The following is a 12,175-nucleotide window of genomic DNA, read 5'->3' on the forward strand; positions in this document are numbered from 1 at the left end:
TACTGTAAATAGGACTTTCTTTCCATTTCATCTTCTAAAGAGTTATTCATTGTTGAAACATAGGAAAGCTATTGATGTTTAGGTATTTGTTTATTATTATTATAAATATTTTTCAGTTGATCCTTTTAGTTTTCAAGGTAGACAATCATATCTTCTCCAAATAGTCAAAATGTTTTGTTTCCTTTTGCTTTTTTTTTTTAAATTATTTATGTTAATCCTCTTATTTATGTACTTTTTTGGGCTGCGTTGGGTCTTCGTTGCTGCGTGTGGGCTTTCTCTAGTTGCAGCAAGGGGGGGCTACTTTTTGTTGCAGTGTGAGGGCTTCTCATTGCGGTGGCTTCTCTTGTTGCGGAGCACGGGCTCTAGCCGTGAGGGCTTCAGTAGTTGTGGTGTGCGGGCTCAGTAGTTGTGGCTCGTGGGTTCTAGAGCACAGGCTCAGTAGTTGTGGCGCACAGGCTTTGTTGCTTCACAGCATGTGGGATCTTCCCGGACCAGGGCTTGAACCCATGTCCCCTACATTGGTAGGCAGATTCTTAACCACTGCCCCACCAGGGAAGCCCTCCTTTTGCTTTTATATCTTACTGGGTCGGTTAGAATAATTTTAAAAAGTAAAGGTAATTGGCATAGTCGTTGTTTATCTGATCTCAGTGGGATGTCTACGAGGATTTTACTGTTATGTATGATATTGATATTTTTGTTGTTTATTGAGTTTTGACAAATACATATACAGCACGTAGCTCATACCTTAAACAAGATACAAAACATTTTCAACATTTCAGAAAGTTCCCTGTGTCCCTTTCCAGTCTTCCTCCTTCAAAGGCAAGCACTCTTCCGACTTCCATCTGAACTTCATATAAATGAACGCGATACTGATTTGAAACAGCCGTTTCTCATCCTGTAGTACGTTCCTCCCATTCCTGGTTCTTAGGGTTTTTAAAATGTATGTAGGGATGTTTCTTCTTTCTAAGCAAGTTTGTTTTTTTTTTTAATTCCATTTAGCAATACCCTACAATTTATGCAGGAGAATTCACTATATGAATCCCCTGTAGGCTCGCAGCTCTGCCATGAACTCCCAAGGTCCTGCCTCTGGACAGGTTTCCGAGCTGACTCTGAGGGACCTGGTCAACAAGTCAACAATATGAGGTTCCCGAGCCTCAGACTTGAAATCAATGTCTTTTTCCTTAACTTGGAAAGAAACACTGTCTTCCATAAGTTAATACCTTTCTTCGTCTTTTCCAAAGATGTGTGAGAACTGTCAGGTTGGAAGGACGTTCCTACATCCTCTGAACCTTCACTGCCGCTGACACGTGGAGGAGTCCACACCGCAGGCAGCACTGCTGTCAAGAGGCTGCTGGTTCTCCCGGGAGACTTAGAGGCTTTCTTTTTTTAATTTTATTTTTTATTAGTTTCTGCTTTATAACAAAGTGAATCAGTTATACATATACCTCTGTTCCCATATCCCTTCCCTCTTGCGTCTCCCTCCCTTTTGAAACCCCACATCCAGAGTGTTGCTTTGTTCCCTTAGTCAACAGGGAACCCAAAGCTAAACCGAGTGCTTAGCTGAGCTTCCTAAGTCCCCCAGGTGTTAGAACATCTCTCTGGCTTCTTCTCCTTAGTGATTTTGGATTTGTTTAATTTTCATTTCATCATCCAGTTTCATGCATATTTCACTTTAGAAGGTCTTTAACAGCAGGAGATCTCTCTTTCTGTCTCTACACACATACACACACACACACACACACACACACACATACACACTCACGCAGGACAGAATGATGCCAGGCTGAGGGGCGAGCCGCAGAGGGCCGTGCAGTGCCACTGAGCAGCCCCGCGTGGAAGCAGAGCCTGGCAGCTTGCCCCGCGGAGCTGGGCCGGCGGTGCTGTGCCGGCAGCTCTCGTCCTGGCGGCAGAGGGCAGGGGCCCAGGGCCTGGGGCGGGAAGGGCCCTTATTCTGAACTGGTGAGTGAATTTCCGGGAAGAGGGGGCCGAGGATGGCCGGGAAGCCGGGCGCGGGAACGGGAAGCGCCCTGCAAGGTCGTGGTCCGGGCGCTTGCTGAGTCTGAGATGGTGTTTGGGGGTTCAGGTAGCGACGGCCCAGGGCAGTTTGTCTTTCCTGGAGCGTGGAACATTCTGGTGCCGATACCTTTCTCGAGCAGGGCTTCTTGTGTCACCTGCTGGCCCATGACTGGCTTTTGGAGAAGGTTCTCGGAGACCCCGACGGCTGCGCCCCCGGGCGTCCTCGGGGAGGTGAGGAGACGCCCCTTCATGGCGAGACCGTGTGGCTCTGCTTGCTGTCCTGCCGCCTGCCCGCCAGCCCCTCCCTGCGAGCATGGGACACCCTCTCCCGCCTCGCTGTTAGCAGCTCCAGAGCTGACGCTGGGCTCTGCGCTGCTTTGCTTGCCTGAGTGGCACAGAGACTTTGTTCTGTACGCTTCAGATCGTTTTCATCCGTCTGTGACACACATCTCACACGGGTACTTGCTAAAAGCCTTGGAGTGTGAGAAGTGGTTTCGGTCTTCGCGCACTTTTCTGTGGGTTTTTGCATGTTGAGCCTCACGTTAAAAGCACTTGCTCCCATTTTAAAATCCATCCAGGAAGACAGCGCGTGTCACAGTCGTTCCCAGTCGCGTTGCTGTGTCGTAGGCCCAGAGAGGGGCTGAGGCGGGGTGGGGATTGGGGTCCTGCCCCCTTGGCTCCCTGCCCTCGGGCAAGATGAGGAGGTGGGCAGGGCAGCCGAGGGGCCGCACAGCCCCTGCGGGTCCTTGCCTTCCCAAGCCCGTCCCCCAGAGGGACGCGGCTTCCTGCGCGGGGACGCCCGGTGCAGAGCAGGGTGGCCCTGCCGTGTGTCTTCCCCGAGGCCGGCTCAGCTGCTTCCACGAGGTCGCTGGCCAGCCGAGGTCGGACCTGTCCCCAGCCCACCGTGTGGGGCTCCCTGCCACCAAGACTTGTCTCCTGCCCCAGTTGCCCTCCGCTTCTGCATTTGTCCACTGCCCATGTCCAACCTCTGTGGCCAGTGTCTCCTCTGATGCAAACGGCCTCTCCAGTTCAGAGACCACACTCTTCCCAGTACTGTGTTGCCCCGTGAGCCCACGCCTGGGGCACATTTGGTGTCTTACCAACAGCTCAGGAGGCCCAGTCCCTTGGATGTGAACAGCCGAAGGTCTCAAAGCCTATTCTTGGCATCACTCTGGCCATAGTTCTTAGCAGAGAATTTCATTTAGTTCCTTAAATGCTTAACTCTTTTGCTCTTAACTCTTAAGGCAAAACTTGGTACATTGTAACTCTGACCCCACAGACTTTTATTGCTTCTCTAAAGACAGATACAGCAGAGAAAGCCTTCCCCAAGTGAAAGATGTGCAACTATTTTAGCCTGTGCTCTTTGGGCTTTTGTCTTAGGCAGAAAGTACCCATCCACTTCTCCCGCTCTTTCTCCTGGTCCAGTGACGATGTCTGACTAGTCTGAGTCTCTCACCCCATCCATCCTTAGGGGAGTGGCCTGGCCCTCCTGTGACCTCATACTTATCCCCCGTGATTCCATGAGTAGCTCTGGGTCACAACATCCTTTCAAAATTGTGTTTCGATTCGCTCGTTTTAGGTATGTTTAATGCCTCAACAGAATCATGGAAGACCTCATGGTCTTCTCTCAAGATTACGGTCCATTCTAAAAATGTTATTTCTGCCAGCTCAAGCTTGCAATTCTCAAGTGTCCCTACAAATTACATTCCTTTCATTCTTTTAATAACTTTTTATCCAGAATCCTGCAGAAGGATCTCATTTAACCTTTCAGAGCTTGCTATTATCTGGGCTTCTCTTTCAACGAGCAGATGAGCTGTGAATAAACCAAGAGAGGCTGCTCCGTAGCCCTGGGTGTGCTTGCCTCTGGCTTTTCCCATCCGCCCGCAGCAGCTGAGCCGCTTGGAGTGGGGTCCATTCCACAGCCTCCGCCCGAGCGGCCTCGCTCTGTGGAGGTTGAGATTATTTGTGCGTCTGGGCTTTGACACTGTGTCTCTGTTGACACGATGACGATAATCTGAGGGTGCTTTAATATAGGCAAGCGAACGTGATTCATCCCGCCACACTAATGTCAATAACTCGTTCAGCTGAACACTGAAGTATAGGTCAGAGTCTCTGAAAAACTTGAAAATAATTACACAAAGCACTTGAAAAATCATGAGAATGGTTTAGAAAACAACTGTAATATTGACCTGTACTTGTTTTTTGGGGTTTTTTTGTTTTGTTTTTTGCAGTACGTGGGCCTCTCACTGCTGTGGCCTCTCCCGTTGTGGGGCACAGGCTCCGGACGCACAGGCTCAGCAACCATGGCTCACGGGCCTAGCCGCTCCGCGGCATGTGGGATCCTCCCGGACCAGGGCACGAACCCGTGTCCCCTGCATCGGCAGGCAGACTCTCAACCACTGCACCACCAGGAAAGCCCCCTGTACTTGTTTTGTTTCATGTTTTTCTCCTACTCGTTATTTTCCAAAGAAAATTTTTGTTAATGAACTTATATTACTTTTTTCGTGAGATACATACATATATATGTGTGTATATGTATAAAAATAAAATTTACCTTTTTGTATTACTCTATGGATGTACAGTTCTCAGGATAGACCCAGGTTTTATAGCTTATGTAATTTTGGAGCTTTGGTTAAGAAAAACCATTCAATGCTGAAAGTACCCCTGCTGGGACCTTGGGCAGGGCCAGCGCAGATGGGGGCCAAGAGCGCAAGGTCCCTCTGGAGGGTGCACGGGGTCCACCATGAGGGCATTGGGTGACCGCTGTTTGCAGCCCGTGGAGGGCCCGGCCCCTTGTTTTCACTCCACCCAAAGGCAGCAGGTCCCCAAACACGAGAGGTTCCTGTGAGCCACGTCTAGGACAGCCCACCCTCCAGAGCTCCGACCCCAGAAGAATCCCAGTGGCTTAAATCCGGGCTTTCCATGTGCAGCTGGTGAGCGCCGTGCCTGCTGGTGTCCTCATACACCAGCCCTGACCTCTCCTCGCGCCGGACACCCGGGCTCTGCAGTGCAGGCCCCACACCTGCCCCCCTCCTCCTGGCCCCGCTGAGCCATTAACTGACTGGCTTTTCCCCCCTCGGTAAACATTTTATTTAGAACACTTTGGTTTACAGGATAATTGTGGAGATAGAGGGCTCCCTGGACCCCATGCTCAGTTGCCCCTCTTATTAACATCTTGCCTTTGTGGGGGACATTTGTCACAATCAGTGAACTAATATTGGCATATGGTTATTCCCTGAAGGCCATGCTTTACTCGGGTTTCCTCAACGTTTTGCAGATGCCTTTTTCTGTCCCAGGATCCCATCCAGCACCACGTCACATTGAGGGGCCGTGTCTCCTTGGGCTGCTCTTGGCCGGGCAGTTTCTCAGACTCACCCTGGTTTTGATGACAGTGATAGCTCGAGAAGGCAGGTCAGGCATTCTGCCACTCCATTGGGGTTTGTCAGAGCGTTCTCTCGTGGTTAGACTGGAGTTTGGGCTTTGGGGGAGGGAGCGCTCTGAGGCGAAGCGCCCTCTCCTCACGTCCCATCCCACCAGGCGCCTGTTCTCAGCTTGCTGCTGTTGATGTGGGTCAGGCTTTGTAAACGTCGGGGGCTGTAACTGAGTTTGTGCCTAGGGTCGCATTCTCTGTGGCCCCTGTCCTGAGTGTGCACTCTCAGCCTCAGAAACCCAGAGCACTTGCATTCAGCGTCTACACAGCCAGGCCGGGGCGGGAAAGGAGAGTGATGAGTGTGACCTTGCTGGACCCTCGAAGGCGACGGTCCAAGAGAATAGCTCCTCTTCTGAATCATCTCTGTGACCGAGCCCTCGGCTTCCTTGCTTTAATGCTAAGCAGCTACAAGAAGTCAAAAGAACAACATTGGGCTTATCCGGGAGTTTCCACGAGGTGGAAAGATCAGGCCATAGTCTGTGCCTCCGTTTCTCGGGTGTGAATGGGGAAGCTCATACCTGCCGCGGGTAACTGTGGAGGTTGGATGCGCCCCGATGGAGGCATCGCCAGTGCCTGGGGAACAGCAGGTGCTTCCCCAGAACAGAGAGGAATCCAGTTCCTACGGTGGGTCACGCAGTCTTCTAGGTGCTGAGGATCCAACAGTGAATTAAATGCATTCGAATGGAGCTTATCTCGTGGGTGGCTATTTAAATGGGGAGCCATTATTATTACAATACTTATGATATTTATATTTCAGGAGACACAATATGCAGACAGTTGTAGCCAAATCAGCAGTAGAATTACAATTAGAAAAATTAATTTGCCTCTTAATTTTCCACTTAACTCACTCTGTAACCTGGGGGAAGTTATTTTAATGAAAGAATGTTCATTCTCATCCACGTAAAAAAATACAAGGTACAGCAGCAGTGAAATCATATATTTTCATCTATCAAATGTACAATTTAAGACAGTTATAATGTGCACTGCTGGCAATGTAGTGACAAAATAGTCACTTTCTAAAAACTTTTTGTTAGGAAAAGTACTAAATACGCACAAAGGTACAGAGTATTCTTGTATTTGGTTTCAAAAACCATTAATATTTTACCACATTTGTTTCATCAGTTCCCTACCTTTTTTGCTAAAGTATTTTAAAAGAAATCCCAGAGATTTTGTCATTTCATCCTTAAGTAATTCAGTAAATAGCTCAAAAGAGGACATTGTACCTAACAAAATTAATGGAATCTTTAATATCATCTTATACTCAGTCCACATTTAAGTGTCCCTCATCCTTTTTTTAAAAAGTCTTTTCACAGTTGATTTGCTTGAATCAGGATCCAAACAAGGTCCATCTGTTGTGTTGGTGGTTTTGTCTCTCTCGTCTCTTAACCGACCTTCTCTGCTTTTAGCCCCCGCCTGCCTTCCTCCCGGCTCTCGCCTGGGGTACAGGCCAGGGCACTTGCTTGTTGAATGTCCCAAGTCCAGGATTTGGCTATCCGCTTCCTCCTGGTGTCACTTAATTGGTTTCTGCATCTTCTTTATTGCCCAGACACATTCAGCTTTTGGTTTTGTGTGCTTTCTTGGGGTGTGCGTGAGTGTCAGCACTTCCCAGGTGCTTCTGGATATCCCGTACCTCGTCTCACAGGGCAACACTGGAGGCCCGGCTGCTCTTTTCTCAGTGATGCTGGACCATCCAGGAGCCTAGGCGGTGACAGCCCGTAAGGCTTGGGAGAAGTTACTTAAACTTCCTGAGTCTTGATTTCTCCGTCTGTTAAGAGGAGAGATAATACCTCCTTCCCAAGAGGACTCGTGTGGTTACAGATGTGAAAGCGCTTCCAGACTTCAAACACCTGCACAAATGTTAGGTATTAATAATAATAATGGTTCTTTTGGCAATTAAGAAAATTTTCTTTGGAAAGCATTTTCCTTCCTCAAGTACCTTTAATTGAGAAAATGGTGATGCTCTTTTTTTTTTTAATCGAAAAAAGCTTCCAGTACATTTGGGAAGATTGAAAGCCACGAGCTTTTTAACCAACAGACAGAGTGGAGGAGTGATTAACGCCTCGTGGTTTCTGGGCACCTGAAGCCAAGAGAAAGATTAGTGATGCCCGTCTGTGGAGCAGAGGTTTGTTCAATAGCCTGGCCGGGGACGACTAAAATTCCTTTAGACTTCCAGATTAGAGGAACAAGGGGCATCCCCGAAGGGGTGCAAAAAAGCTCTTGAAACTTTTATGGGATGGGTTCCTTTATCAACAGATCCTTCTACAGTCCAGCCCTAAGACAAGCATCTTGTAATACTCTTTTGTGAGGACTGGGAGAAGAATCTTTTAAAGGGATTTTGCCTGTTGACTGTCAGGAACAGACTCGCTATTTAAATTTTAACACTTCTCAGCAAGTCTGCAATTCCAAAGCCTGTTAGTGAGTAAACCCTTCCTAAACCACTTTTTTTTTTTTTTTTTTTAGTACAAATCAGAGTGCCCATGACATGGATTGGGTTCATTTGTATTCGTTTTCAGTTTAATCTCTCTTCCTGCCAGATCTTTTACCTTCTAGTAGGAGAGGAAAAAGAATAAGTAAAAAATCCTATAGATACAACCAGAGAACTGAGCAGAGCCCCAGGGTCTAGAGCAGATTAATAGGCCCTGTTGTCCAATCGAACTGGGCAGCAGCTCCTACTACTCAGGCTACACTTTCAGGAGCTGTTTACACTCTGCGTGAACAAATGGCTGAGAGTCAGGGAATCGCGTGGGGCTGAGTTTGGGTGGGAAGGAGGCGTCCGGGGCGCTTCTCTGCCCCTTTCCTGTGCGATTAAACGTTTCAGTCCACGGGCTCGACCACTGTCCTCCTGACTTGGCCTCTTTCTGAAATTGCCACGGTTCACTCTGTTCCTGACTGAGCAGGTGAGCAGTGTGCGCTTACAGACCCTGTAATCTGCAGGAAGAGAGGGGTGGAAGACGTGTTCTCTTCAGTGCGTGTGGCAGGGCCCCCGCAGGAGCAGGCAGCACTCCTGACTTAGAATAATCGAGGGGGAGTTCACGAGGGGGAGTGGCAGAGCCGGGATCACCCGTGGTCACGGGCGAGGGCAGCCCAGAGCCGGGGGGAGAGACTGTGCAGGGCTGCGCCGTGAGAAGAGCAGGGGCCGTGGGGAGAAGAATGCAGACAGCCTGGGGCAACCTCCAGTGAGGAGGGGAGAGCCCTCCCTGCCAGGCAGGCCCTCCAGGGCACAGGCAGGGTGGGAAGGGCAGAGAGGGGGCCTGGGGTGAAAACAGGAACGCCCGGCAGAGTCTCTGCCGGAGCCGGGCCTACGCCAGATGCATCGGCGCCCTTCCCTTGTTTCATACTCATCGGTCTCAGGAGTCATGTGTTATCCCCCTTGTGTTATGTGCAATTCCCAGCATTTAAACTTTTTAATTGTGGTAAAATACACATAGCATGAAATTTTCCATCTCACTCACTTTGGCACGTACAGTTCGATAGTGTTAAGTACAATCACGCCGTTGTGCAGCCATCACCACCGTCATCTCCAGAAGTCTTTTCATCTCGCAAAACTGAAACTCTGCCCCCATTCAACACTAACTCCAGTCCCCCCCAACCAGCCCCCGGTGTACTCCAGGTGTCTCTTTTTTTTTTTTTTTTTTTTAGTATATGATTGTGTTTTTTTTGTTTTTTGGGTTTTTTTAATTAGTTTCTGCTTTATAACAAAGTGAATCAGTTATACATATACATCCGTTCCCTAGGTGTCTCATTTAAGTGGAATTATATTACATTATCTGTCCTTCGAGGACTGGCTTATTTCACTCAGCATCATGTCCTCAGGGTTCATCCATGTTGGAGCAGGTGTCAGAATTTCTTTTCTTTTCAAGGCTGAATAATATTTTGTTGTATGGATGGACCACATTCTGTTTGTCCATTCACCTATCTATGGACACTTGGGTTGCATCGCCTTTTGGCTGTTATATGTTCAAATGCTTAGCACCACTTCCAAGAAATAAGAAAGGCAGCTTGATTTCCTACGGGTCAGTCCCCAGCACCTATGTTTCGCTTCACTGATAACTTGAAAATGTAGTCCAGGGTCACAGCAATTCTGAGTGGAACTGACAGAGGGCACTTGTTCATCCCAGGGCATCCCTGCACAGAATGACTGGGTCAAAAAGCCTGTTTAAACTCTATAGAGCAAGTCCCACTAAAGTGTAGGAGCTGACAGAACCTTCTGAAGCCTTGCAGGCAAGAGCCCGCTTGGCTGACAGAGTCACTCTTCCACGCCTGCCGCAAAGCTGGGAGCAAAGATATTCTAAACTCGCTGTGAATTTCATTCCCTGTCTCTCCAGCCAGAGCCGCTCAGGGGTGTGGCAGTGTAATGAGTTGCCACGCAGATGGGTTGCAGAATGCACAGCCCATCTGTCTTTATCATGCTCATTTCCTCTTTTATTAAAATGTTAATGACTATAGGTTTTATTTATCATTTGGTGACATGTGCAGCATCCTTTTCTGGGAGACAAATCTGCAATCTGCCATGTGAGCTGACAGAGGCCTTCTTCCCGTTACATATTGAACACAGGAATGAGGGATATTGGGTTCCATTTAAACGGCCACATGCAGGTTGAACCAGAAAATCCCTTTACTTGTTGACAGCAGCACGGGGTTAACAGGAGGCACGCTGGACCCGGTGTGGGAACCCCGAGTTCCAAGCCGGGCTCGCTGGTTGCTCCCCACGGGACCACGAGCCTCGGTTTGCCCACCTGTTCAGTGGAGCCATCCACTCCACCTGCCTGGTCAGCAAATGAGCTGATCTATGGGAACGCACCTTGCATTCACTTATCGTCACTCAGACATGTGCTTGGAGAGGCTTGACCTTGTTTTGCTCGCTCTTTCAGACTCTCCGTGGAAAGTGCATCTGTCACACGTTGGCCCCGAGATGACAGGCGTCGCCGTGCGTGGCCTGACCCCGGCTCGTACCTATCAATTCAGGGTGTGCGCCGTGAACCGAGTGGGCAAGGGCCAGTACAGCGCAGAGACGAGCAGGTGTGTGACGCGCACCCCTCGGAGAGGCACAGGGAGCCACGGAAGCATCGAGTTGGGCCATCCGCCGCCACCCTTTAGTCACATTGGGGGACGCAGGGAGGAAGCACAGTGGCCCGCCGGCCTAGCCAGGGGGTCCTTAATTGCCAGGGGGAGTTTCTTAGGCTTCTGTGGTGCTCTGGCTGTGCCAACATAAATCATTCCCAACCGCACCGCCCTCTGTATGCATGAGATTCAGAGCTTGCGGTGTTTCCATGCCCTTTGTGTACCTGGCCGCCAGCAAGGTGGGAGCTGGTGCCACTGTCTTGACAGGTAAACACTGAGCAGGCATCGGCAGGAAGCCAAGTGAGCTCTGGCGTTTCCCTGGTGGTCCTGGTGCTGTCCCCCGCACCAACCCCACCTCCCCAGGCCAGGCGGCTGCTTTCAAGCCTGTTAGATGTGACGTGGGGAAAGGGCTTCATCCTGTTTCAATGTGCCCCTCCCCAGCCAACCTGAGCTCTTAATGGGCTTGTGCTGTAGAAGAGTTGAGAGATCTAAATGACCTTTTTCAAAATGTGGGAGTGTGATATGAGACATATTGAAAGAGCCGAAGGAAACAATGGGGAAGGAGCCTCGGACTACGGCCTGTGAGCTGCCTCACTCGCACCTGTGATCCTTCAAAGAGCGGAGGTACCACGGGCCGTTCAAACAGAATAAGGTCACCTCCCACGTCAATAAGGTCACCTCCCCCATCTTTCTTGTTGCTTGCTGAACTGATTTTCTATTATGTTGATTTTTTGTAACTATTTCATGCACATCCTTTCAGTTTGATCAGCTGTGGGCTTTGCTTTATTCATTGCTCGATTTGAGTAAATACTTAGGCTCAAGATTCAGCAAGATAGAGAATACAAACGAGGACCCTTCGCTCCTGGGGCTGACCTCTCTTCCCCTCCCTGACTTCTTTTCTTTAGGTTGATGCTCCCTGAAGAGCCACCCAGTGCTCCCCCGAAAAATATAGTGGCCAGTGGGCGCACCAATCAGTCCATCATGGTCCAGTGGCAGCCGCCCCCGGAAACAGAGCACAACGGGGTGCTGCGTGGGTACATCCTCAGGCAAGTAGCCAGTGGTTGGCCATTTTTAGACTGTCCTTATAGAGAGTCAAGTGTCTGTTTTGCCCAGGTCGCAAACTCAAATGTCTGTAGGAGCCCAACAGTAATCGAGAGACTCAGGCCAGCAGCGAGACTCTAGGGACTGGTGGAGACGGCGGCCGACCAGTGAGAACAGGCGCCTGTGGGCAGCCTCAGCGGACAGGCTCTGCAGTTCAGCCGTGACGCGCACATGCAAGAAACCGCTATCAGGGGTCGCATTTTGGCAGAAGAATGGTGGGGAATATTATGGGTTGAGGGCAAGGTGTGCTTATTCATTGTAAATCCTTTCACTCTTAAGTTTTCACCAGGGGCATGCATTATTAAGTATAACAATTTTTAATTAGTAATAATGCGGTTGATATAATTATAAGCCAGTTTTTACCATGCTAGTATGTTGTTTAGAATTGCCAGGTTTTCCCGTTTCAAAGAAATTTTAAAATCCAGCTTTTTACACACATTCTCACAATTTTTAAAAATTGGGAATGAAATCAACATATTTTGAAACACAGGGCAGGCCAGACCCTCACAGCCACAGAACAGATGTGGCCCAAGAGTGGCCGGTTTGCTGTCTCTGCCCCCGTGGGGA

General features: G+C 49.3%; 1 protein-coding gene across 1 annotated transcript in view; it reads left to right on the top strand.

Annotated features, from left to right (window-relative positions):
- The window catches only part of SDK1 (sidekick cell adhesion molecule 1), a gene marked incomplete at both ends in the record, with an annotated part of 840,970 nt that overhangs the window by 640,011 nt on the left and 188,784 nt on the right, over positions 1 to 12,175 (top strand). The window contains 2 exons of the mRNA XM_079719129.1: positions 10,318 to 10,465; positions 11,413 to 11,553. Coding sequence (XP_079575255.1) covers positions 10,318 to 10,465; positions 11,413 to 11,553 — 289 coding nt within the window. The remainder of the gene's footprint in view (positions 1 to 10,317; positions 10,466 to 11,412; positions 11,554 to 12,175) is intronic.

Source organism: Hyperoodon ampullatus (genome assembly GCF_949752795.1).
Source record: "Hyperoodon ampullatus genome assembly, chromosome: 14".
Taxonomy (NCBI): domain Eukaryota; kingdom Metazoa; phylum Chordata; class Mammalia; order Artiodactyla; family Ziphiidae; genus Hyperoodon; species Hyperoodon ampullatus.